Source organism: Mustela putorius, unplaced genomic scaffold (genome assembly GCF_011764305.1).
Source record: "Mustela putorius furo isolate JIRA1106 unplaced genomic scaffold, ASM1176430v1.1 tig00537350_pilon_pilon_pilon, whole genome shotgun sequence".
NCBI lineage: Eukaryota > Metazoa > Chordata > Mammalia > Carnivora > Mustelidae > Mustela > Mustela putorius.
Window position 1 is genome coordinate 13,255,146 of NW_025422471.1, and position 27,968 is coordinate 13,283,113.

At 35.7% G+C, this 27,968-nt stretch overlaps 1 protein-coding gene and 1 long non-coding RNA gene across 2 annotated transcripts in view; one reads left to right on the top strand and one right to left on the bottom strand.

The window, feature by feature from the left end:
• LOC123390437 overlaps positions 1-3,696 on the bottom strand; it is a 65,201-nt gene extending 61,505 nt beyond the window's left edge. Inside the window, exon 1 of the long non-coding RNA XR_006605033.1 lies at positions 3,589-3,696. This is a non-coding gene — a long non-coding RNA (uncharacterized LOC123390437). The remainder of the gene's footprint in view (positions 1-3,588) is intronic.
• On the top strand, positions 3,594-23,615 carry CETN3 (centrin 3). Its single transcript, XM_004759096.3, has 5 exons — positions 3,594-3,729; positions 5,995-6,130; positions 7,704-7,818; positions 14,430-14,621; positions 22,224-23,615. Exons 1-5 carry the CDS (start codon positions 3,713-3,715, stop codon positions 22,265-22,267), a joined length of 504 nt encoding a protein of 167 aa, XP_004759153.1. The 5' UTR covers positions 3,594-3,712; the 3' UTR covers positions 22,268-23,615.
• Positions 23,616-27,968: the final 4,353 nt, after the last annotated feature.

The window sequence follows — 27,968 nt, forward strand, 5'->3', positions numbered from 1 at the left end:
GATTGGGGGGCTGGATCCAAGGACCCTGGGATCATGACCTGAGCTGAAGGCAGAGGCTTTAACCCACTGAGCCACCCAGGCGCCCCTTTTTCTTCTTTTTTTAAAGGGGGGTTCATTCCTTCCTTCCTTCGACAGAGACAGACAGACATGGAGAGAGCACAAGAGGCGGGAACAGCACAGAGGGAGAAGCAGGCTCTCTGCCAAGCATGGAGTCTGATGCCTGGCTGGATCCCAGGATCCTGGGATCATGGCCTGAGCCCAAGGCCGACTCTTAACTGACAGAGCCGCCCAGGAGCCCCAACACTAGCATTTTTCAAATATGCTGTTCAAGTTAAAAATGTACCTTCTACATCTGGTTTATTATATACATTTTATTAGAAATGGACTTCGAATATTTACAGCCCTTTTTCAGGTACTGAACACTTATCTCCTTAACCTAGAATTATGATTAATTAATATAGATTTGTATTTCAAAATATCTTTGCATTAAAAAATAAACTCTATTTGGTTACAGTAAAATGCTCCTTTAAGATAATACCAAATTGACTTTGCCAACATCTAAAATGTTTGCACATATGTTCACTAATGAACATCAAATATGAGCCAGGCACATAGAATGGTGGACAACATACACACTCTCCTCATAGAACATACAGTGATTTTAAATACTTTTAATGTTTTTTGCGCTAGCTTCATATTAGCTAGAATATTTAAGTTCTCCATCATGCTTTGAGTTTAAAGCGTAAGAATTAGCTCCTCAGGAATTTTTATGAATTCGAAGTTTTTTTCTTTTAGTAATCTCTACAGCCAACATGGGGCTTGAACCCCGGATCCCAAATCAAGAGCTGTCTGCTCCTTACAAATTTTTAACTCACCCATAACTGAGTGGGCTGGATGCCTTCTTATTTTATGGCATGGAATTCTGGCATCACACTATCATTCAGTCCTATCTATAGTTATCAACCTAATTCAATTTTCTTTTTTCAGTCATCTGTTTTCCTTAGAAAGTGACTATACGGGGCACCTGGGTGGCTCAGTGGGTTAAAGCCTCTGCCTTCGGCTCAGGTCATGTTCCTGGGGTCCTGGGATCCAGCCCCACATCTGGCTCTCCGCTCAGCAGGGAGCCTGCTCCCCCCACCCCTGCTTGTGGTCTCTGTCTGTCAAATAAATAAATAAAATCTTTTAAAAAGTGACTATACCATTTTGATATTAATATTTATTGGCAGCATGAAGTTATATGAGGTATTTTAATAATTTGTAAAGCTCCCTTTTATTATTACGTTTTTGGGGGTAATTTTTAAAAAGTAAGTTTTAAAAAAGTTAAAAAAAATTTTTTTAAAGTAATTTTAAAAAGTTCAAGACCCAGTGTGGGTCTTGAACTCACAACCCAGAGATCAAGAGTTGCCTGCTCTACAGACTGACCCAGCCAGGCATCCCAACCTCCCAACCTCCCTTTTAAACTACCAAAAACCTTATTAGCAGCAATATTCCCCTTTTTTTTGGACTCAAAGTTTATCTTAAAAAGTACTTTAAAAAGGGGGCGCCTGGGTGGCTCAGTGGGTTAAGCCACTGCCTTTGGCTCAGGTCATGATCTCAGGGTCCTGGGATCGAGTCCTGTATCGGGCTCTCTGCTCAGCAAGGAGCCTGCTTCCCTCTATTTCTCTCTCTGCCTGCCTCTCTGTCTACTTGTGATCTCTCTCTGTCAAATAAATAAGTAAAATCTTAAAAAAAAAAATCTTTAAAAAAGTACTTTAAAAGGGACGTTTCCTAATTTTGTTTTTTGGGGGCTATCCTTGAACTTTTTCTTAGCTCATCCTTCTAGGCCTAACTTACAGGCCAAATCATTTTCTTCTGTCCTACTGTGTTCTTTCCCTTCTTTAAACGTGTGTGTATTTGTGTGTGTGTATACATCTCCCTTATACATATACCATAGGGTTTCTTGATCTTCCCCCTTCCCCTGCCTGACCCCCACATTCAGGCTATTTTATTCCTTTAAAAGGTTTACGGCTTAGTTCAGTGCTTTGTGGGTTTTCACCACAAGATTCCATTCAATGCAACAAATACTTATTGAGCACCTATGCATCAGGCATTGTATTGAAGGAGCAGGAGGCTGGCTGAGGACAAAGCAAAAGCTGGCGCCTTGCACCCCCCCTTCACCCGCTCCCCTCCATATGTGTAGCATTCCTCAGGCACCCCTGACTGCCATAAAACGATAAATAGTTAACTTGCAGAGATCACAGTCCTGCAAGGTAGGAGTTTCCCTTGGTTTGCAAATGTCCTTGAGATTTACAAAGAAGTTACCCTATCAATAGCCCTAATGTCACCCTCCCCTCCATGAAAAAACGGAAGGAGGCAGAGGTAGAAGGAAAAGTAAATAAAGTTAAATTTCTTCTAAACCTAAATCTCATTAACAAGGATGCTTGATAGCAGGAATGTAACATTCCACCAGGAGACTCCCAATTGTCTTTACTTGATAAGTAACCAGGACTTCAATATCCTGGTAGTGCTTTTTTCGCATGCGTGGGCTAACCGGCTAGTTCTGCTTCTGTAAGATTGCTTTGTCTGCTTTCCAGCGGGACCCCTGACCCAATCCACTGACGCCAAGTATGCCTGTTCAAACTATCAATCAATCAGCTCAGCCCCACCCGAAACTTGTTTGTACCTGTCTATAAAAACCCTGCACCAACCCAGCTCTGGACCTCTCTGCGTTATCGGCAACGAGCGCCGCAGAGGTCCCGAACCTGCAATAAGCGACCCTTGCTGATTGGCTTTGACTCACGTCTCTGGTGGTCTTTTAAGGTGGGGGTAATACTCAATTGGCATTTCAGTATTAGGCACTAAGAACAGCGTATCCTGCACCTCAAGAAAACTGATTACCCAAATGAGCTTCAAGAACTTAGTCTGCAACTTCAGATAACATAATGTGCACAAGCAGCTTATAACACTGGAAAATAAAGACGTAAGAGAACAAACTCATTCGAACAGGAAGAGGGGAGCTAAGGGACAGTTAAGTACCACTTCACTGTAATAGCCTCATAATCCAACCCCCGAATGATACAAATGTAATCCATAGCACCTGCCTTGGAATCACTTGGATAGTTTGTAAGGAAAAAAAGAAGCGGGAGAAGGATACGTTTTAAACAAACTCCCCATGTACTCAGACCATCCAAGATTATAGAATAGAGCGAAGCCAAATTTGTTAGACCTCATTCCCCAGCTATTCCCTCCTCCTAGCTGAGGAGGCTAACCCCGCGGCCATGCCTCTTCCCCTTTCTTCCTCTTGGAGCTGTAAGTTTTGTCCCCGGTCTCCCATCACAAGTTACAAGACTCCCCTAGCCTGCGGCGAGGTCCAACCACCCACTGGCCCAACGCACCACGCAAATACCAAAACCCCAGCTCCGCAAAGGATTCGGGGAAACCGCAACAGGCCAATCCAAAGGGCGGGGGGAGGGGCCGCAGGAGGCGAGGGAAGGGCCGTTTGCTTGATTGACGCGAAATATGCCTAATGAGAGCAGAGGAATCGTGACGCTTCCGCCTTAATGGGCAGGACGTCAGCAATGTCAACCAATCCGGCTCAGAAGTGTCTACCTTGTGGGAGGTCCTTGAGGCCGCTGAGGTCGTGGTTGTCTGTTGAACGGCTTGTGGAAGTTGTGCTGCCTTGGGTAGGGCGTTAAAATCGTTCTTGAGAGGAACGTCTCTGTCCGAAGAGAAAATGAGTTTAGCTCTGAGGTCGGTAATGAGGAGGCCGCAATGCTCTCCACACCCCGCAGCGGGCCCCAGGGCGGGTGTGTGTGGAAGGGAGGTAGTTGGGGCCGAGGCGAGAAAGGGGGTGCAGGTTGGGACATGGGAGAGGAGCCTCCGCCAACCTTCCCGGGCCCGGACCCCTCACCCTGGGGGCCCTGGTGTCTCGCAGGTGATGAGTCCCGTGCATTTTTGTTGAGCTAGTTAACGTCTATCAGCGCTTTGGCCTTTGCACCATCAAGAGGGTGGGTGGTTCCAGTTGAGGGAGAGAGTGAAATATCGCGATGTTTCTTCTGCGAGAAATCAGGCCGGGGAGGCTCCGTCCTTCGGTTCAGCTCCGCCTTCTTGGTCTGCGGCCCCACCTCAGCTGCGGCGATGCCGGCCTGAAACTCTAAATTTTGGCCATAACATAAAACCGTTCCTTGCTCTTATCTTGGGTCTCTGTTTGAAGGTATAACTGGAGACACACTTAAGTGACTTTAACTGGCAATCTCTCTCTTGGGGTTTTCAATTTTTTTGAGTTTCTTTACCTTTCATTCTCTTCCAACCTCTAACCCCCTTGTCTGTTGCCCCCAGCGCCATGTAGACGTTTTACCTTAAAAACAGGTAGTTACGCGTCTCTAAATAGGTGCCTCGTTCGTCTGAGAGGTTATGGTGGTAGCCTTGCCTGGAAGCAGTGGTAGGTCTGTGGTGGACTTGGCAGTCCAGAGAAAATGACCCCGGGAATGACCACGCTTGTGTGAAGTCCGGTCTCTTGTGAGAAAAGGTTTTCCTCAGCTTTAGGATACCTCTTCTGATCACGTTCTACTCATCTCTTGCCTTTTGTTGTAGATTTTTAGAGAGCAAAACAAGTAAATAGATAACACGTTTGATTAAATTCAACCAAGTTTTACATTTTAAAGTTTTTTGATACTGTTTGGTTTCAAAACGTGTTCTCATATGGATGTTGCAGCCGCATTTGAAATTTTGAAACACTACGATCAGTATAAGACATTTCTGGCTTTTTATTTTTATTTTAGAAAAATCTTTTTTTTTTTTTTTAAGATTTTATTTATTTATTTGAGAGAGAGAGAGTGAGAGAGCATGAATGAGGAGGTCAGAGGGAGAAGCAGACTCCCCGTGGAGCTGGGAGCCCGATGTGGGACTCCATCCCAGAACTCCAGGATCATGACCGGAGCTGAAGGCAGTCGTCCAACCAACTGAGCCACCCAGGCGTCCTCTATTTTTTTATTTTTAATTTTAATTTATTTTCCTAAAGATTTTATTTATTTTATTTGACAGATTGAGATCACAAGTAGGCAGAGAGGCAGGGAGAGAGAGAGAGGAGGAAGCCGGCTCCCTTGTGGCGCAGAGAGCCCTTCGTGGGGCAATCCCAGGACCCTGGGATCAGGACCCCAGACGAAGGTAGAGGCTTTAACCCACTGAGCCAGCCACCCAGGCGCCCCGTTTCTGGCTTTTTAAATAAAATTCCCTTTAAAAAATATATTCCAGGGTTTATGAGAAACTAAGTCTAAATTTACAAGTGAGATTTATAAAACCATTAACTCTTCACTTTATATTATAGAAAATTAGCCCAAATATACTTTTCTTTTTGGCATTTGATTTTCATGGTATATTTAGACTTGGTTGATTTGTTAGTATCAGTGGAAGAAATTGTAAATAAAGACCATTAAAAATGTGTAATCTAAATCACTTAACCTGCAATGCCAAAAAACTTTGTAAATTGTTAAATTATATGCCCTTTTGGTAGTAATTTTGATAACTTACAAATGCTCTCAAAAATAAAGCAAATATATAGTGATCATCAATTATGAATTTTCCTTTTTTTTTTTTTTTTAACACTATGTGTTAGAGTAATGTGAATAGTAAATATGAGTGTTTTGGTTTTTTGTTGGGATTTTTGTCATGAAAGTAATGTTTTTTATTCACAGTTCTTATTTCTTCCACGTTAATATCATTGAGAATAAGTATGAAGCCAGAAGGAGAGAAAGTTAGGTCCTCATTTCTTATAATAACCTGTAACACTTCAGTTTTAGAAGTGAAATTTATAGCAGCTAGACTGTGGGGTAATCAAGGCTTTGACTCATGTAAGGAAAATTTCTTCATTTTTCTCCCAAATACTTCCTTTGTAGAAATTTAAAAAATTATTCATTGGTTAATTTTTTTGTTGTGTTTTGGAATCTTATTTTAATCATTTAGATGCATAGGAGAATTGGATTAAAGTAGACTGAATAGATTTTTTTCTTTTCATAGAAATGAGCTAGTAGTAGACAAAACAAAGAGGAAAAAAAGAAGAGAACTCTCTGAAGAACAGAAACAAGAAATTAAAGATGCTTTTGAACTGTTTGACACAGACAAAGATGAAGCAATAGATTATCATGAATTAAAGGTAATAGTATGTACTTCAAAATGTATATTTTTCTGTTAAAATGATTTGCATTTTGGACTAAAGTATTTAAAATGGTTGTGGACATATGAAACCATTTTAGATGTCCACAGTTAAATGCTGTAATAAAATTAGAGTAAAATAAAAAAAATTAAAATTAAAAAATTAAAATTTAATATTTAGTATAATAAAATCCTAACATCTTTTTAGACTTTTCACATTGTAAAGTAAATAGTATTTTAAATATAAAAATACACTACTATGGAGGGCCTTATTTTTCATTCACATAATAAAAATAATTCATACCATAGGATTTAAATAGTTCTCACTTTTTGTGTGTGTGTGTAACTCATTCTTTTCTCACATTGTGTTATTTGTCTTTTAATTTGAACATGTTAATAATACATTCTTTACATACTTTCTCTGCTGCAAACAGTATAAGTGATGTCTGATGTTGACACATGCTAATAGGGGAGAATGTCAACCTTAGGGCCTAGAATAATTTATAAAGATGCAAGAGTTTGTTTAGCGTAGTACAGATTTCACACTCAGCATGAGAAAGGCAACATTTTGATAGCTCTTTAGCTCTCTTTTTCCACAGGTTTTTTTTTTTTTTTTCCAGTATCCTAGCTTTGATCAATTCTTTTATAATGTCTCTTCCATTTGTTAGCTATTGTTAATATCTTGGTTTGGGATCTTATTTCATACCAGGATCTTCCTAAATGGTTCCTCCATTTCTCATTCACTCTGTAAACTGCCATTAGGTTAATCTTTCTAAGATTATTTCCTCATATTGTTCATTGTTCGTAAACCTTTAGTGGCTCCTCATTGTACACTGCATAAAGTTCAGATACCTTTGGTTTTTATTGACTGCTCCCCTCACTTTTACTACTGTCTACTTTTCTCACTTGCTAATCGCTTATTTACACCTGAGCTCTTCCTGTTCAGGTAAGGTAAGCTGCTTTATTCACTGTCCTCAAGTCAGTGTCTGTTTTATAGCCAGTTTTTCAGTGCTCTTCTACTTTATTTCATCCATTCATCAGAGAACAAATGACCTTTCCAAGTAAGACTTCTTTAATCAGTATCATGTCTCTCCTTTCTCGTTAATAGTAACAAGATCTACTCTTTCTTTAAACTCAGGGGCCTGGACTATTTATACTGAATAACTAATCATGTAGAATCTCAGGATAACTCTTATTTTAATTTTTTTGTCTCTTCTTGTATAAATTTTTAATACTTATGCTATGCCTTTTTTTCATTTTGGTTGTTAATCATTTGAGAATAAATAACTTGTTAAAATGATCTGTATAGTAAGTCAGTCCATTGTATAGTATATTTTATAAACATTTGGCTTGTCCTATAAAAAAAGGATATATAAATGAAAAAAATTTGTTTATCTTCAGTAATGGAGAAAAACTATCACTTTGATTTTTTTAGAGACCTAAAACTTGCAAAAGAATTAAATGTTTTATTAATGTGCTGACATCCCTAAGTTGTAAAAACTTACTTAAGAATTGGAAGTCACTTGTTTCGAAAGAGTGCTTTATAATTTTGCTTTTCCCTTTTTTTCCAAAAGGTGGCAATGAGAGCCTTGGGGTTTGATGTAAAAAAAGCTGATGTACTGAAGATTCTTAAAGATTATGACAGAGAAGCCACAGGGAAAATCACCTTTGAAGATTTTAATGAAGTTGGTGTGTATTTTAATAGTCTTTGTAATTAGCACTTGTTAGGAAATTATCCATTAATATTAGTATTTTTTTGATTTTCTGGGTTATGGAATTTTGTTATTGAACATTGCTATATAATATAGTTATTGTATGGGGGTTTGGGAGCACTCTTCTTACTTTAAAGAAGAAAAAATAAGATTAACAGTTTCATTATGGTAGTTACCATTTTGTCTTTTATCCTGAAGATTCTAATCAAGGAACTATTGTATAGTTTTTTGTAGAAAGAAATCTTCCTAAGTAATGTGTGTTTATATTATGTGATAAAACTAAAAGTGTGATCAAAAATTATTTTCTAAGAGTAAAACAGAAAATTCAGTATCCTTTTGTTTGGAAAATATTTCCCAAGACCATTCTGGTTTGTGATTTTTGTTGGCAGAGTGGGAGAAGAGAAAAGCTTTAGCATTTGGTATCTTTGACTGTAGGTGAAGTGCATGCCATCAGGTTGACAAAGCTTACAAGGGGCTACATATTCTGTATGACTTGATCTTAGTGAATAAAGTCATCTGTTTAAAGTTGAGGGCAGAGGGGTTATAGTAAAGGAGGCATTTGGCAAACTCAAGCAGGAGAAAACATTTTAGAACAACTAAGTAAGCATACTGTGCCGTGAGTTTAATATGATTGAATTTTCATATAGTTGATTTTAGTGAAATAGTTAAAGCATATATCAGGCTTTTTTAGAATAGAAGATTCTGGAAGGCAAAGACTTTGCTATTATGATTTAAATATAGTCCTTAGAATATTATACATGGAATGTACATATATTCAGGGTTTTTAAAATTAAATTTTCTAAAGCAGTAATACAACTTTATATAGGTCATGATATAAGCATATCATAGAGTTATATTTAGATATTTTAAAAGTGTAGGAACAAATCCAGTTACACATACAAAACTTTGTGTAAATATTCAGAAAGAAGTAATATAGAAAGCAAAAAGAAATGGCAGTTTGGAAAAGAGATTCATATCATCAAATAATCTGAAAATTCAAAATCAAGGTGAGGAAGAAGGAAGTTAAAGGATAAATCTAAAAGAGAAAGTATGACACAGAAGATCCCCACCTTGTCAACTAGGAATAACTGTTCAGAAAGGCAGCTAATCCCTTTGGGGAGTATATTATGTTGTTTTCTTCTAATCTGTAGATTTATTTACGTGAGCAGAGGGAGGGAGCCATCTTTTTTTTTTTTTTTAAAGATTTTATTTATTTATTTGCCAGAGAGAGAGAGAGAGGGGGAGAGAGAGAGCACGAGCAGGCGAGCACACAGGCAGAGAGAGTGGCAGCAGAGGCAGAGAGAGAAGCAGGCTCCCTGCCGAGCAAGGAGCCCGATGTGGGACTCGATCCCAGGACACTGAGATCATGACCTGAGCCGAAGGCAGCTGCTTAACCAACTGAGCCACCCAGGTGTCGGGAGGGAGCCATCTTTATCCCGTTAGGTTTTCAGTATTGAAACTCTTCTATAGTTTATGATCTTAGTCCAAGTTCTTACTTAGATTGTTGATTTATAGAAATGGGTATTAGGATATAGTGGCAATGATACTGTTAGGAAAGAGCTACAATTTAGGCACATTTGGTACAATGTAGTGGTTTAGCATGGACATTTTGGAAGCAGATTTCCTGGGTTCATATCTTGGTTTTGCCACTTACTAGCTGTTTAACTTGGTCATTTTAGTTGTCTGTGTCTCATTTGCAGCTATAAAATGGGGATAGTTATACTATCTGGTGGGTTCTTGGGAGGAGTAAATAAGTTAATAAGTAACGTGCTTATTAGAAAGGGGCCTAGTTATAGAAAGTACTATTAGGTATTTGTTACTACTACTTTTAAAAATTGTCTTTGTTTCACTTTTAGTGCCTAGTAATGATTGTGTATACATCACTGGAGCATAAAAAGTATGGTACTCATGTATTTATCTTTTTCTGATTATTTTCTTTTCATAGTTGTGGGCTATTTTAGGCATTATATCATCATTAATAATTTTATTCAACACATTTCATCTTAAGTAAAATACAGTTTTTTTTTTAATTTTTTAAAGATTTTATTTATTTATTTGACAGATAGAGATTACAAGTAGGCAGAGGGGCAGGCAGAGAGAGAGGAGGAAGCAGGCTCCCTGCTGAGCAGAGAGCTGGATGTGGGGCTCTATCCCAGGACCCTGGGATCATGACCTGAGCCAAAGGCAGAGGCTTTAACCCACTGAGCCACTCAGGTGCCCCTAAAATACAGTTTTTGAAATTGTGATTTTAGGGTGCCTGGGTGGCTCAGTTGGTTAAGCAACTACCTTCAACTCAGCTCATGATTCTGGAGTCCTGGGATCCAGTCCCATATCAGGCTCTCCGCTCAGCAGGGGGTCTGCTTCTCCCTCTGATGTTCCTCCTCTCATGTTTGCTCTCTCTTTCTCAAATAAATAATTAAATCTTAAAAAAAAAAAAAGGAAAAAAGAAAAAAAAGAAATTGCGATTTTATTTGCAGTTAAAGTCAGAGTCCCATGCCATATTCACCTTTTTTTTTTTTAATATTTTATTTATTTATTTGACAGAGAGAGATCACGAGTAGACAGAGAGGCAGGCAGAGAGAGAGAGAGAGAGAGAGAAGCAGGCTCCCCGCTGAGCAGAGAGCCTGATGCAGGGCTCGATCCCAGGTCCCTGAGATCATGACCTGGGCTGAAGGCAGAGGCTTAAACCCCTGAGCCACCCTGGCGCCCCCCATTTTCACCTTTTCCTGATCCTCTATCTTTTCTGTATTATAAACAGAGCACTGGTACTGGAATCTTTCCAGAATAGATGACAGTGACTAAACTGTGCTCTGACTTTCAAAGATAGAACTTTTGACCAGCTTAGCACATATTTTAGCTATCCTCATACTGCCTATTAAAAATCTGAGTAGTCAAATAAAAATTTATTACTGTTTAGAAATACACAGTCAAGAACTATGTATTCTCTCCATTTGTTAATTATTTTTCAATAATAACAGCACAGGTGAATGTGTATTTTATCCTTTGGAATAAATAACTCCAAACCAAAGCATTTGAGTCTTAGTTTTCTGTATTGTCTGTTACTTTTGAAGGATATTGTTCTACAGATGTTTCTAGATGAAGTCTAACACTGAATCAGAATTTTCCCAATGTTAGAAAAAAATACTAAAGTATGTTTCATGTAAGTTAAGAATCTAGGCTGCTTGGGGTTAGTGAGTAGTATCAAAGGTGTTTTAGGAATTGCTCCTTTAAAGTAAGACCAAGATAAGTCAGGTGTTTGTACTCATTTTTGGGGGGACACAAACTAATTATTCCATTGCCTATTTAGAATAGAAAATTGCATTACTGTCTTTGCTTTGCTTATTTAACAAACATTTGCTGAATTTTTTGGCATTAGGTACTTTACTGGGTTGAGGGAGGGGAATTAAAAGTTACTAAAAGGTTCTTTCAAGGAGCTTACCATTTAAATGTAGGTAATAACAAGCTGTAGTGTTCTGTGGTAAGTTATAATTTTGTTTAGAGCAGGAGTTGTCCAACTACAGCCCTTAGGCCAAATTCAGCTGTTGTTTCCACACTACCTCATCTTTTATGCTGCTTTTGTGCTGTCATGGCAGAGTAAGTAGTTCAGTCAGAGATCTTATACTTTCCTCAAAGTCAAAAATATTTACTATCTGGCACTTAACAAAAACAAAGAGAATTGTCAATTCCAGGTCTAGAGCAATTGAAGAAGACTTTGCAGAGGCGAGTTTTAATTTAGACCTTTGAGGATGTGAATAGAATTTCATCCTAAGGAGAAGACTGTAGGAACGAGTAGCAAAAGACATTGCAGGCAGAGAAAATAGCATCAACAAAGAGTGGAATGGTAGAAGTATAGTATGGGAAACTTCCGGTAGTCTCCTGTTGTCGAGGTTAGGGAAATGGAAGGATAGAATTGGGCCAAATAAGTAAAGTCTTGTTGCATCATGTGTAATGCTTGGACTTAAGTCAGCAGATGATCATTTTCAGTTTCTGAGGAAGAGAAGATGATGTGTTTTAGAAAGGTAACTCGGTTAAGAGTTTTAAAGATGGGTTGGAGGGAAGAGAGACTGCAGACAGGAAAATAACATACTTATATTATGCTGAGGGTGTAAGAATGAAAAGAAACATATTTAAGAGTAAAAAATGTGTCCTCATAATCACAGGTTAGGTTTATGGGATTCAAAATATTCAGACTTCAAATATGGGAGATTATCTGTGAATGGTGCTATTCTCTATTTTGAGGTGGGGCATCACCAGTTTTCTTGGTGATAGTAGGAGGAGTTTGGGTTCTAAAATGTTGAGTTTAAAGTAACTTGTATACTTTATAAAGACCCCCAAAAGACAATGAGAAATATAGTTGAAAGTGTTTTTCCAGCAGTACTTTTAATGATTTTTGATAAATTTTAATGTGTTTTTTTTAAATGTGCTGTGTTCTTAATGAGTTTTTTTTAAAGGTTTGTTTGTTTGTTTTGACACAGAGAGAGTACAAATAGGCAGAGAGGCAGGCAGAGGGAGAGGGAGAAGCAAGCAGGTTCTCCACTGAGCAGAGAGCCCGATGTGGGGCTCGATCCCAGAACCCTGGGATCATGATCTGAGCTGAAGGCAGCCACTTAACCAACTGAGCCACCCAGGTGCCCCTTTACTGAGTTTTATAATGTATAAGGTCTAACCATTTTGAGGAAATCTATTTCTGGTAGTATAATTTTTTGAAAGTAGATTTCATGGGCAGAAATTTGTGAATTAGATTGAACCCACCTTAATTGTATGTTAGTTGACTTATTTTCATTGGAAAAAAAGTGTATTTCTTATAATTAAATTCTACTTGGTGGAATAGGAATAGAACATGAAGGCATAGAAGAGAGTTACTATAAAGTTATTATGTTTTAGTTGTCCAGAATGGTAGGTATTTATAATTCCCAAGAAAAGTTGTATTCTAAGGCAAAGTATTGATAAAAGATTATATATACACATAAGTCTGAAGTAACTAACACAATTAAAGCACTAGTGGGATAAGAATTTATACATCTTGGAGCCCCATCTGTTCCCCACATCACCCTGTTGCTTCTTTAAGTACATTAATACTTTCAGCAAGCTGCTTTTTTGGTTCACCTGTCATGTAAATTATTTAATTGGTGAAGAAAATTTCTTAACACTTTTTTTTTCCTTGTCCTGCTTTTTTGTTGGGACTAAATTCAAAATAAGTTGAGTATGAGCCATAGAGTTAAGCATGGTATTTTATTTTGGTGTTATGGCTGTATATATGCCAACTCCTTTTTGATTGAATATTTATGAGCTTTGGTGATTTGCATACTTCTAGTAACATAGTTCAATTAGTTACTTGAAAGACTTTTTAGGTACAATTAATGGATAATAGAAAACTACTAAATATGTAGGTGGATGATTGAACGTAGATGCTTATCCTAAAAGCTTACTCAAACCAAACATGATGACATTGCAGCAAAACAATAATAATTTTTTGTGGGCTTGAATTTTTTTTTTTTTTGGTGCATTAAACATTCTAGTACTTCCCATCTACAAACATTTGCGCAAGTTTTTAATGATTCTGTAAAGCTCACCAGGACTGAGTTATTTTTAATGGCACAGTGAAAGTCATAAATAATTTTTGTTGTAGTGGTAGACTAGCATGTGGAATTACTTCAAAGATGTTTACTTAGATATTTTCAGAATTTGATCTAGTAACTTAAAAACATTTATACCTCAGATTTTTACTTTAATTGTATTATTGTGGCTATTGAATAAAGACTGCAAATGTTGAAAATACTGTTTATTATTACGTTTAGCCTATTAAAATGTATTATTACTATTGAGGTCTGGTATTTATCACTTTTAATTTTAGTTGTCTGAGAATTATTATCTTGCTGAACAAAATGGGCATGACTTTAGAGGGATCTTTCAGACCTTTCCTTTTTCTTTTTGGGGGTGGGGTGGTATGGAAGCTTAACTATAATCATTTTCAATCCTTTTGGTAACCGCTTTTCATTTTTGGAAAACGCAGTGTTTCCTCAAATCATGAAGATATCAGTGGAATTTTCATCTGTCTGACAGTGTGTCTTTATCAATGATGGCACTGCATTTTATTAATTTGTCAGGATTCTTTTGTCTTTAAATTGGATTTAATTTGAGGAACCGTAATGTTATTGTTTAGACATCAGACATCTTTTATCTAATTAGTCTTAATTGTTTTTTTGGTATATCATCTCTACAACTAAGTTTCAAACTCCTAGACTTCTGTGCTTGCTGTCAGTGGAGCCTACTACAATTCTTGATAATCGTAGACCTTAAATAAATACGGTATATAATCCTTTTTATTATATAAAAAGAGATAATTTTGCTTACTTGTAATAGGATAAGTTGTTGATAACGTAGATTAAGTTTTAAAATATGGATTTGATTTTTCTAATTTCAGGTTTATCTTTTTGGGTTTTGGGGCTCTGATTTGGCAGTTTATTACAAACTAAATGTTGAACAGTTCACAACTTTAATTCTCATTTAACACTTGGTTGATTTCACAGATGAATGCATTTGTGATTATAAAGTTTTGAAAATTTTTAAAATTTCTCTTAACTGTAGTGACAGACTGGATATTGGAAAGAGATCCACATGAAGAAATATTAAAGGCATTTAAACTATTTGATGATGATGATTCAGGTAAAATAAGCTTGAGGAATTTGCGACGTGTTGCCAGAGAATTGGGTGAAAACATGAGTGATGAAGAACTTCGGGCTATGATAGAAGAATTTGATAAAGATGGTGATGGAGAAAGTAAGTTTTAAGTAAAACACATATTCCAGGTATTATTCCTAATGTATACATATAGTAAATTTTTCTAAAAGCAAATGATTTTCAAGACCCATTACAGAATGTCTGTTTGATATAATTATTGTTCATCCTATAATGGGCTTTTTGTGTAAACATTTCACATCATTTAATTCAGAATGATGCAGACCTTTTAAAACCAACTATACTGTTTGTAGTATGAGGTTCCATACTTCCAAGAATTTATTTTACTTTTCTTTTAGGTTGAAGCATCTCCAAATTTCAGCTACTCAGTAAAATATCCGCTTTTAGTGGTTTCTTCCTTAACCTACAAGTACTTCTAAACTGTAACTAATTTCTATTGGTTCTACCCTTTGAAAGTTTTGAATCTTTCTTTATATCTTTGTTTACTGCTGCTGCCTTAGTTCAGGCCCTAATTTCTTTCTATTAATGTTATCATAGCCTCATTATTTCCTTGAATGCCTACTGGATACCGTGTCTTGTGTGCTAACTGGGGCTACACCATGAAGAAGGCAGATATGGTCTCTTTAGCTTCCTAATTGCCCTCTATGCCTCTGAGCCTCCACCCTCAAACATATTGATAACTTTCTTTTCCTAAAGTACAGGTTTGATGATGTCATTCCCCTCTTCAAATACTGAATGATTCCTCGGTGCCTACAGAGTAAATTTTGAAGCTTTTTAAGATACGTACTGCCTTATCTAGTTTTATTTCCCACTATGGTCTTCCACTTTTCTGCTTTAACCTTCACTTCCCATACATACGTGCCTCGTGCAAATATACTCTATCCTGGAAACACTTTTTTCTTTTTTTATGCTGTGTCTTTTTCATCATGCCATTCTTAATCCTAGAATGTTCTAATTACCAGGTTTTGTCTACTAATATGTCTGTCTGTCTGGTACAGTTTTTTTTTTTTTTCTTTTTAAAGATTTTATTTACAGACAGTGAGAGCAAGAGCAGGGAGGGGGCAGAGGGAAAGGGAAACTCAGATTCCCTTGCTGATCAGGGAACCTAATGTGGGGCTTGATCCTAGGACCACAGGATCATGACCTGAGCTGAAGGCAGATACTTATCCGATTGAGCCACCCAGGTACCCCTCTCTAGTACATTTTAAACTTCATCTATTTCTCAAAACCCTTCCCTAGTATTCTCTGATGAATTATGAGACTTCCATTTAGAGGAACAAAGTATTTTGACGCTTTAATACAATGCCTTCTGTTAGCTACATACATGTGTATCTTTCCAGTATATTGTAAGTCCTTAAGAGCAGTATGGAATCATAGTGTGAAAGCCTAAGGCTTTGTAGTCCTACAGATCTGGACTTGAATTGGATCTCTACCACGTATGTAGTTGCTCTGTAATGTTGTGCAAGTTTTCAGTGTTTACTGAGTATTGGTTTCCCATTTATTAAAATGGGAAGGGTGATACCTTCCAGGGTGGTTTTAAGTATTAAAGGAAGATATTTGAAGGTCCCTAACATTAAATGGAAGCTTGTTGTCCTTTTTTTGTATCTTTACTCATCTTTATATTCCCCTTAAATTTAAAAAAAATTTTTTAATTTTATTTTTAAAGATTTTACTCATTTGAGGGAGAGAGAGAGAGAACGAACCCAAGAAGTGGGGGGAGACAGAGAGAGAAGCAGACTCCCTCCTGAACCAGGAGCCTAATGCAGGATTCGATCCCAGGACCTAGAGATCATGACCTGAGCCCAAGGCAGATGCTTAACCACCTGAGCCACCTGGGCACCTCTCCCCTGCACATTTTCTTGAACATAATGAGTACTCTGATGTTTATTGACTTGAGCCCTAAGCAGGATTGTGTGTTACAGTAGGTATATATTGATACAGTATCAACTACACATATATACATAAATATATACATAATACCTATATTACTGGAAATATTGGAAATAGTGGCATGCTTAATAAGGAGGCAAGGCAGTAGCAACCAGCTATTCAGGTTTGTAGATTGTCCTTTAGAACTGTACATTATTATACTTGTGTAAATATTATTTAAGCATTATGAAACTTTAATACTAGGTCTTTGAAGGATATTGATAGATTTATTTATATTTTAAAATAAAGATTATTAATACTTGAGGAAATTTAAATGATTTCTTGAGCTCTCACACTAATACTTGGATTTAGTATCCACTGCCTTCATGTTTTAAAAACTTTTCTGTCTTCCCCAGCTGTCTGCTGTTACCCTAAACTAGCTTTAAAGCAACCCTGTTCTGTAAAGGTACTATCTTCAATGGCATAGAGAATCTTGGCATGTCTATTTCATAAGTCTTTAGTAATGGTTACTACATGTGTCAAAAGATAGTTATTTTCTTTTCCTCTTCTATGTACATGCAAGCTAGATTTTGGTTATTAGCTTCATTTGACACTAGAAGAAAATAACAATTAGGAAGTTGCCTCTTAAATTCAAACTTGATGTGAAACTTTCACCTAGAAAATGTGTCCATTTCTTGCATCCCTTTTAGTCTGCTGTGTTTGCTGCTTTTGAATCTCAGAGCTCATGCCTGTGCTCCATTGCTTGAAGATTTTAGTGCATCCTTAAAACATTTCTTTGGTTCTAAGTACGTGCTTTAAGTCTCCATATAACTGTTGCTTGGGCATCCTACTGTCATTTATTCAAATGACTAATAGGCAAATAACATTTTTTCTTTTTTCCAGGTGATTGATTACAAATAAATACAGTGATGCAGTCTTTTATTTTTAATATTTGTCTTTTTGGTGGGGGGGAAGGGGATATTCTTATATTAAATTCATCTAATCTAGTAGTTTCCAATCTGGAATGTGAGTTTCTGGGGTGGGGACCTTGCATGCAGTCTGAGTGTATGCAATCAAATATTGTCTGTCGACTATATGAATAATAGTATTGCACATACATACATAAACTTATTTATTTCTGTAAATGTGCTTGCGATTTATAAAAATACTTATTATTCAGAATTCATAGTAGCTATTTGACATTATCTATGTCTCAAACAAGGCATGCTAAATAAGTATGACTTTTATTATGGCAAGTGCAGGAAATTATTGTTGAAAGGCATTTTCATGTTCAGAAATAATGAGAACTGTAATCCATTAGTTTGGCTTTGGGGACTGCCTTAACTTATATGGGTCTCTGTAGCTATATGAAAAACTGTCCGATTTTGACAAAGTACAAATTAGATTTTATAATAACTTGTTAATTTGGATTCTTTGGGCTGTAGTTTTGTTTAGATATAACCTGTTTTCTTTGTGTTTGTTAAACTGGTAAAGATCATAGTGCTTGCTGTCTTTTTTGAGCACTTCAGTAATTCTGCTGTCTTTTTGAATTTTTCACACTTTAGGATTTAGGAGCAATGAAAAAATATTTATTTAATTGTGTATATAGAATAATAAATATGGTAAAGGAGGAGTTCCAGAAAAAAAAGATATAATGCAAAATATAACTAAAGCTGTGGTAATGATACAGAAAGAATCCCTTCCCTATTATTACTCCCAATATATATAAAACATAGTAAATCTTTTTAGAAAAATACAAACAACATTTAAAAACCCAAAGTGTAAATAAAATCTTTAAAAAAGGTTGGGGAGGGGCACCTGGGTGGCTCAGTCAGTTAAGCATCTGCGTTTAGCTCAGGTCATGATCCCAGGGTCCTGGGATTGAGCCCTGTGTCAGGCTCCCTGGGAGTCTCCTTTTCCCTCTCCCTCTGCACCCCACCACCTGTGCATGCCCATGCATGCACGCGTACTCCCTCTCTCAAGCAAATAAAACTTCAAAAAAAATAAAAACCCTTAGGGGACCATCTTTAAATAATGAATACTAACACTTATTTAGTAGTTAATATGTTAAGATTCTGTGCTTAGCATATTATATTGTATATTACATTATTTTTCATAATAGCTTTTGTGAAGTTAGTACAGTACTATCTATTAGTGCACAGGATAGATGTATCTATAGGTGAGGAAACTAATGCTCAGAGATTAATAACCTGTTCCTGCTTTTATCCACACCACTGTATTGCCTTTTAGGCTAAAAAGTAAAATATTAATTAGGTTTCTATGTTTATGGAGTTCTGAAAGTTACATGCTGTTATAATATGAAATATTCAATACTCAGTATTCAATAAAATAGTCAACTGTCACTTCAGATGCTAAAATTTGTTTTTTCCCCCTCCAAAGCCAGATGGTCTTTAAGGTACTTAATTCTTATTTTTTCCTTAATTTTATTTATTTAAGAAAGAGTGAGCATGCACATGTGCATGAGTGGTGGGGAGGGACAGAAGAAGAGGAAGAAGCTGCCTAGCCCCAACCCCTTGCACTGAGCAGGAGCCTGACTCAGACTTGATCCCAGGACCCTGAGATATATGACTTGAGCCAAAGGCAGACGCTTAACCAACTGAACCACCCAGGTGCCTCATTTCTCTAAATTCTATATTTAAAAGACATGTAATAGAATTTACCCTATGAAATGATTGACTTATGAAAATTTGGTTAAAAGGCAGAGTAGAGGAAAATGAAGTGTTGTATTTGATTCAATAAATATTTTATCAGGTGCCTATTTAAAGGTAGGCATTATGCTAGATTTATTAGATATAGGAACTTGATATAAGATATTATTGATAGAGAAGGAAATGTACAAAGGCATACAGATTTTCTTAGTTTCCTGAAAGGCTCACTTGTACTAGAGGAGCTAATTTACTTTGCTTAGCCTCTTCTTTCCCTTCAGCTTTCCACTTTTTTGGATGTAAGTATTCTGTTTTAGGCTGTGGAAATTATGGAATAGTTTAAAATATATTTAAATGGTATAATACTTTAAAGTGTTCATACATAAATATAACAAAAATTGACTCTTGTGATTTTAAAACTATATATGAAAATTAATTTTGAAATTTGTTGTAATTTTATAGGTGAGAGAAAAAAGTTCTAGGTCTTTAAGGAACAAATCATACAAATCATATTTTTCAGATTTTGAGTAATTTGATCATAGCTCTGTTATGCTATTAAAATAATTTATAGTCAGATTATTCTAAGGTGGTTTTTCTTAAGAACATACTCTTATTTCTTATTTTGGTCTAGATACCTCAGTCTAGATTGACAGAGTCAGAGGTTCTTAAATGTGAAAGTGTATAATGATGAAATTATTTAAACTTTTATATGTATAGATATATTTTTTCTTTTTTAAACTGGGAGAGAAAGCATTCATAGCTTTCATAACATGTTGAAACATGTTTTTAAGTGAAAAAATTAAAGATCACTACTACAATTTGTTAAGATCATTTTGAGTAATATAGGTTATATATTCTGTTTTACTCTGTCATAGTGTCTTGTAGATGTTTAATACTGAAATGCATGGATTCATGGTTCATTATCAGCTCTGGACATCTCATTCTTTTTAACTCCTTAGAACTTAATTTCACAATATTTTCTTTTCTTTCTTTCTTTCTTTTTTATTATTATTTTTTTAAGATTTTATTTATTTATTTGACACAGAGAGATCACAAGTAGATAGAGAGGCAGGCAGAGAGAGAGGGAGGAGGAAGCAGGCTCCCTGCTGAGCAGAGAGCCCAATGTGGGACTCGATCCCAGGACCCTGAGATCATGACCTGAGCCGAAGGCAATGGCCCAACCCACATGAGCCACCCAGGCACCCTCTTTTTTAAAACTATATTAGCTTTCTTTCCACCTCTTGTTAAACCAGATCATATGTTTTTATTTCAAAGCCCAAGTCAAGATTTATTCTTACCTAAATTTTTCTCAGAAGTAAAGATTTTTCCCATTAAGATGGAATGTTTTTCAACACAGAGAGCTGGGTTTTGCTTTTTTTTTTTTAAGAGTTTAAAAAAAAAAAATTTTTTTTTTTTAAGATTTTACTTATTTATTTGAGAGAGAATGAGAGAGAGAACATGGGAGAGGAGAAGGTCAGAGGGAGAAGCAGACTCCCCAAGGAGCTGGGGACCTGATGCGGGACTCAATACTGGAAGTCCAGGATCATGACCTGGACTGACTGAAGGCAGTCGCTCAACTAGCTGAGCCACCCAAGCACCCTTGGTTTTGCTTTAATAATAGATAATACTTTGTTTTATTCTCTGTTTCACTTATGAAACATAACTTCATAATTTATTGAAACTTTTTTTGTGTGTGGTTTCTGAAACCAGTACATTTCATTCCTGATGTACATATTTTATCTCCTCAGCATTTTCCTCAAACATAGAGGAAAATGTTAGTTCAGTACAATGAACACCTTTATACCTTCTACCTAGATTCAGTAATTAACATTTTACTGTATTTGCTTTGTCATAATATTTTTATTCTAGATTGTTTGAAAAATATATCATGAACTTGACCTCCCTAACATTTTAGCATGCATCTGCTAAGAATAAGGATATTATCTTTCATAATTGTGATACTATTGTTACTGCTAAGAAAACTAAAAGTAATTTTATAATATAACCTAATACCTTCACTTAAGTATCAAGATATTATAGAATAGGAACCTTGGTGTCTGTTTATTACCCAGTAGAAACATCTAAAAGATGGTATTGTGGTTCAGTATTTTCAGATGAAGAAACTGAGACACAGAACTGTTCTGTCCCAGAGCAATGACTGGAATCCAGGTCTCTTTTCTTTTCATTATAGTGTTCTCATTTTCATTATCAAAATGATCATTCATAACTTGTGCTTTGTTAAGGTATGCGTTAAATTTTGGAGCCCACGAAGTCACCTGTTTTACAAAGACAAGGTGTTCTTTTCTGAACATTTCTGTTGAGAATTTATGTGTATGTGTATATATTGATTTTAAAAATTATATTTAATAAGAATAACATTTATTTCTAGGTTGCTTTCTTAAAATTGGATTTCTAAACTGGAAGTTCGTACTGAATTTTATTTATTGTTTTGGTGAACTAATAATTTGTCTTTATGAGTAATTCTACATTTACATATAATCGCTGTATTACCTTGCTAATTGAGATTAAATTTTTATCTTTAAAAATTATTATTTCTCTAGACATTTTTGAGGTTTGGTGACCTGGTTTCAACTTTTTATTTTTGTTTTTTTCTTTAGTAGGCTTTTAAATATTATAAAGTTAAAAAAACAACAATTTGACTTTTTAAAAAATTGTCACATATTTTCCTTTAGAATTCTAATATACTTGCAAGATAGATTTAATAAGCTTATTTATAAAGGAAGGGTTTACTAAATGAATTAGTAGGATAAAGATTACAAAGCGGATTTAACCATTTAAGAAATTAAAAATATCAAGCTTTAAAACTGTTTGTGCAGTGTATATAAATATTATGGTTATGATGAACTTTTTTGTTTGTAACTTTAATTATGTTTTTTCAGTAATATTATAGAATACAAATTTATATTGTTTATCACATGTTATATATTTTTGTATTCACGAGGTTCACTTAATAAACATGATCAACTTCATATCAAAAAAGTAAAAGAAAAACATACCAAAAAAGTATGCCTTGGTTTATTAATAATTTTGTATAATATAAAATTTAAAGATACTTAATATAAAAATACTAGTATTGTTCTGAGAAAAAAATGTTCATTTCTGACTTACATTTTCTTTCTTATCACAGTAAATCAAGAGGAGTTCATTGCTATTATGACTGGTGACATTTAAAGAATTACAAGGATAAACACTAAGAATGTTGCTGTTATCATCTTATATTCTATTTTTGTGCCTGGAGCCATGTTAAAAACAACAACAACAACAACAAAAAACTTAGTTCTTTTTTTCCAAAGGGACCAAAACTAAGTGTCTTATGTATTCATATTTTCCTATTGTTATGTTTCTTTGTATGAGCAGTAGTGTTAGCACTCTAATAGTTTAGCTTTGTATTTATAATATAGCTTTTATATATATATAAAGTTTGAAAAATTAAATCATGTGGTACACATTGTAAGTTTTTTATGCGTCATCAGTAGTCACTTTTGATGCACATGTTATAGACTTTCATTAATAAAATGTTTATTTTAGTAGTATTTTTAAGTATGGTAAATTTTCTGTTCTCTAATTACAAATATCTGTAAATATACAGTTGTATCGTTCTTAAATCTTTTCTCTTTGTAGTACTAGTTTCAGAAACAAAATTAAAATACAAATAGCAATAGAATAGCACATTTTTCCCTTACAAGTTTGACATTTTATGTTTCAGTACAAGACGATGATTCACAGGCATAATTCCTTTTTTAAGAGTCATGCCTTCCAGTTTGGAAGGAAAAAGTGGTGTGTGTAAAGACCCATTTATTCTCTTATATTATATTCTCTATCATTTCTGGTGTCTTAACATAAGTTACAGCAGTTAAATCTGGATATTTCCCTCTCAGACTAATTGAGTACAGTTTGAATCATCTGACTTCTTGAGAAAGTTAAAGATTTAAATTTTGAAATTTTGATCTGTTAAAAATAATCTCTCAATTAAACATCACAAATGAAAATAGAAAACTAAGCCACAGAAATCATTTAAGATTGTTTTACCTGTAAAGGAACGTTCTGTGATTTACCAGGTAACAATAGAGACCGACTTTTCCAGGTATTTGGTGGGCTCTTCTGCCTTACAGATATATATATGTTAGTGGGGAGACAAGTGGTTTTGTGAGATAGATTGTAGAAAATTGGTACCTATACTGATCCTTCACCAATAATCTGGTTCCTCATGATATGGGCTCTCTGGAAGAAAGTTGTCTATTTCAGTGATCTTTCTTAAGATTTCTTATTTTAAATTTAAAGTACAGTAATAATTTGAGGCACTTGAAATAAGCTTCTAGAATATTACATAAAGAGTTACTAGAAATTTAACAAATCAATAGGGAATAACAGTGGTGACATTCCAAATAGTTAACTAGAAAGTAAGTTAATTGCTCATTATACTAAAATTTAATTTTGAATGTGAAATCAGTGCTCACAATAGTAACAATATCCAGGGCAACATATATTCTTTGAAATTAAAAAAATTTTATCACCCTTACTGTTGAATTGGCTTCTCTGTCTTAATCACAAAATACGTTATTTCCAGGAAATTAAAGAATAAAGAAAGTGAAGAATAAAACATAAAAGTAAATCTAGTCTGAGGAACAAACTGAGGATTTTGAGGGGTGGGGTACTGGGGGTTGGGTGAGCCTGGTGGTGGTATTAAGGAGGGCACGTATTGCATGGCGCACTGGGTGTGGTGCATAAACAATGAATTTTGGAACACTGAAAAAAAATAAAATTAAATTAAAAAAAAATCTAGGCTTGATCGTCTTCTGCCACTTTATTGGAATAAAAATAAAATAAAAATAAAAATTTTGTCACAGTGATAACTTCTTTTTATTCTTCATATAAATACTTCGGGATACGAGCAAATTTTGTTTCTTTTCTTCTTACTGTGGGCCAAGGAAATGAGCTGAAGCTTTTGCCTGCAGAAGGGTATCAATAATTTTTTTCAGTATAAATAATCAGTATCTGTAGAGTTGAAAAGCTGGTAGAAATAGCCAGGAGGGGTGGCATTAAGAAAAGAGTGAATTTGCTTTAACAGGGAAGTGGAGGTGGGTATTAATCTTATTTATCATTATAGTCACATTTCATGCAATGGCATTTCATGATGTAAGAAAATATTTGTTTTTTGCTTAACTTACTGGTGTCCTGGTAAGCTTTGATAGTTTGGGATTTGTCAGCTAAGATCTTTTCCTTTGTTATAAGCCAACAAAGCCTACTCTCTAAAGAACCTATGTGCCCATTATGGAAGACTTTCAATTTTTTTTTAAATTTAACATATAGTGTATTATTTGCTTTAGGGGTACAGGTTTGTGAATACTGAGTGTGACACATTTCACAGCTCTCACCATAGCATATGCCTTCCCAATGTCCATCACCCAGCCACCCTCCCTCCCCCTCCCACCGCTACCCCCCAGTAACCCTCAGTTTGTTTCCTGATTCAGAGTCTCTTATGGTTTATCTCTCTTCCCGTCCCTTCTTGATTCATACCCCCCATGACACCCCGCCCTGCCTCTCAAATTCCTCATATTAGATCGTATGATAATTGTTTATCTCTGATTTATTTTGCTCAGCATAATACCTTGTAGTTCCATCATTGTTGCAAATGGAAAGATTTCAGTTTTTTGGATGGCTGCATTGTATTCTATTTGTGTGTGTGTATACACATACCACATCATCTTTATCCATTCATCTGTTGATGGACATCTAGGTTCTTTCCACAGTTTGGCTATTGTGGACATTGCTGCTATAAAAATTTGGGTGCACGTGCCCCTTTGCATCACATTTGTATCTTCAGGGTAAATACCCAGTAGTATGATTGCTGGGTTGTAGGATAGCTCTATTTTAAACTTTCTGAGGAACCTCCATACTGTTTTTCAGAGTGGCTGCACCAGCTTGCGTTTCCATCAACAGTAGGAGGGTTCCCCTTTCTTTGCATCCTTGCCAACACCTGTCATTTCTTGAGTGGTTAATTTTAGCCATTCAGACTGGTGTGAGGTGGTATCTCACTGTGGTTTTGTATTTCTCTGATGCCAAGTGATGTGAAACTTTTTCATGTGTCTATTGACCATCTGGATATTTTCTTTGCAGAAGTGTCTGTTCATGTTCTCTGCTCATTTCTTGATTGGATTATTTGTTCTTTGAGTATTGAGTTGGGTAAATTCTTTATAGATTTTGGATACTAGCCCATAATCTGATACGTCATTTGCAAATATCTTCTCCCATTCTGTCAATTGTCTTTTGGTTTTGTTGACTGTTTCCTTTGTTGTGCAAGAGCTTTTGCTCTTGATGAAGTCCCAATAGTACATTTTTGCCCTTGCTTTCCTTGCCTTTGGTGATGTTCTAGGAACATCAGGAGCTGAGGTCAAAGAGGTTGCTGCCTGTGTTCTCAAGGATTTTGATGGATTCCTGTCTGGAGGAGACTAATGTTGGGACGACAAGTGTTCAGAACTCTCCTAGGCAAAGGAGATAGGGTTACTTGATCTCTGAGAATAGTCACCATTGTTACTTTAGAGAAGATTATTTCTACCTGTTTTCCTTTGCATTTAGATGAAGGTATAGCAATATTTCTTTTCACATGAATATTGTATGCTGTGTAGCTAAGTTTTATAAAGGAAATGTCTTTTTAAAAATTTAGTAACGTTAAATGTTGCTGTTTTCTAGGTACACACATAGATATATACATATATATTTTAATCTTAAAAACCTTCTGGGGATGAATACTATTGGATTGACTTTATTTTACACACAAGAAAACCAAAAGCTTAGGGCACCTGGGTCGCTCAGTCATTAAGCATCTGCCTTCAGCTTAGGTCATGATCCTAGGGTCCACTGGGAAGTCTGCTTCTCCCACTCCATTGCTTGTGTTCCCTCTCTCACTATCTCCCTCCCTCTCTCTGTCAAATAAGTAAAATCTTAAAAAACAAAAGTTTAGAGGGTTTAGGTTACTTGTTCCAGGTAACAGGAATTGGATTTAGAATTTGACTCTAAGCTCTGACTGCAGAGCCTACTCATAGCTACTAGATTATCCTCTCTCCTTACAGTGACTTTTATAGACTGTCTCAAGGTGTAAAGGATTGGACCTTTAAAAGATAAAATCTGGAATTCAGAAGCTCAACAGCAAATATATTTATTAAACATTTATACCTAATCTAGCATGGCATTCATGTGTAATTTCATGTGAGTTGGTGTTTGATGCCAGACCTCTGGAAGCTAATAATCTTAGATAGTCTATAGTTATGGGGGCAACACACTGAAAAACTATATGTTTGGGGAAGAAATGTATTAAGTGAAAACGCAATACCAAGCAAATCTGAGAAAGTACATATTGAATAGTGAAGACTCAAAAGATTGTTACTTTGGGGGTGCCTGGGTGGCTCAGTGGGTTAACCCTCTGCCTTCAGCTCAGGTCATGATCTCAGGATCCTGGAATTGAGCCCCACATCAGGCTCTCTGCTCAGCCAGGAGCCTGCTTCCCCCTCTCTCTCTGCCTGCCTCTCTGCCTACTTGTGACCTCTCTCTCTCAAATAAATAAAATCTTAAAAAAAAAAAAAAGATTGTTCTTTTGAGAGTAAAATTTAGGAAAATATTTTTTTCAAATTTACCCTTGTGGAGATTTTTTTTTGGGGGGGGGAATTGCTTGAATGAAGAGAAAACTTAAATTCTTAGTAGGAAATAGAAGGAAGCTTGGGTTAGTAGTGAGGTTGATAAGAGGGTATGTGGGATAGTCTTTGAGGCATTAAGCTGGAAAGGAGAAGGGTTTATGGAGTAGGACCTGCTATAAAGCAAAGCTCTTCCAGATCTTAGTGGAAGTGTTTTGACTAGAGAAGGGGTCAGTAAATGTTATTTTAATAGAATGATGAAATATTCAGGACTTGGGTTGCAAGCAGAAATTCTTGGCATGAAATATGGCAGTCATCTGGATGACAGCCTAGTTATGTCTTGGAGATCTTGGTTAATTAAATAGCTTACGTTTGCCCATATTCAGTTGAAGTAGGTAATTTGTTTACATTTGCTGATTCTGTTTTCAGTCATCTGTTGTCCTGTATGTAGTTAAAGCATTCATTGAAAGCTTCATCCAACACTGAAATATAGAACTAGTTAAATTTAGATATATAAAGTTAAATATAAATCTAGTGAAACAAAATCTTTGATTTATCTGAGATAATATATTTATGCTGGAGTTACCTCTAAGAGGTGTACTCTAAATATTAAGTGAATTATTAATAATATCTAATTGCCTACACAATCCAAATTATCTTTTTCTTCAAAACTCTGGAAACCTAGATGTCTTGTGCTAATCTGAGAATATGTAAGATATTTTTTCATTATGTGATAATTTTAGGAAGATTACTGACATTTTATAGAGTCAAGGATCAGCAGGGTTACTTCCATTTTATACTTAATTAAAAGTATTTAAAGTAGGTTTTTATTCTATAATGAAAGAAATAAGGATACTTAATGGAATCCCTGGAGTCCGACATTTCTACTTTTAATATGCTTGTAACATTTGTCCAACACACCACTGTGTTCTCTGAAAAGAGCGATCATTTTCACTGTATGGCATTACGATAGACTGTATATCCCCAAGGTCTTCCAAAAGGTCCATGTAAGCCTGACAGCTAGGAAACGTGTACTGTTGTAGAACATAAATTCTGGTGACTTACTGATGCAGGCCTACCCTTGATGGATGGCTCTTTAGAGTAAAAATCACTCAACATACTCAGCTAAATGCTATGTAATAAAAATATTTCCAAATCTTACTCCCTATCATTGAGGACCTCCTTAAATTTAACAGCAGGTTAAAGATTTGGGGTTGGCTTACTGAGGAGCAATCTTTCATTAG

Excerpts from the sequence above, each read along its gene's own strand:
- CETN3 (XM_004759096.3), top strand. Across the intron at positions 6,131-7,703 it reads TAGATTATCATGAATTAAAG|GTGGCAATGAGAGCCTTGGG; the intron begins GTAATAGTATGT and ends TTTTTCCAAAAG. Across the intron at positions 14,622-22,223 it reads TAAAGATGGTGATGGAGAAA|TAAATCAAGAGGAGTTCATT; the intron begins GTAAGTTTTAAG and ends TTCTTATCACAG.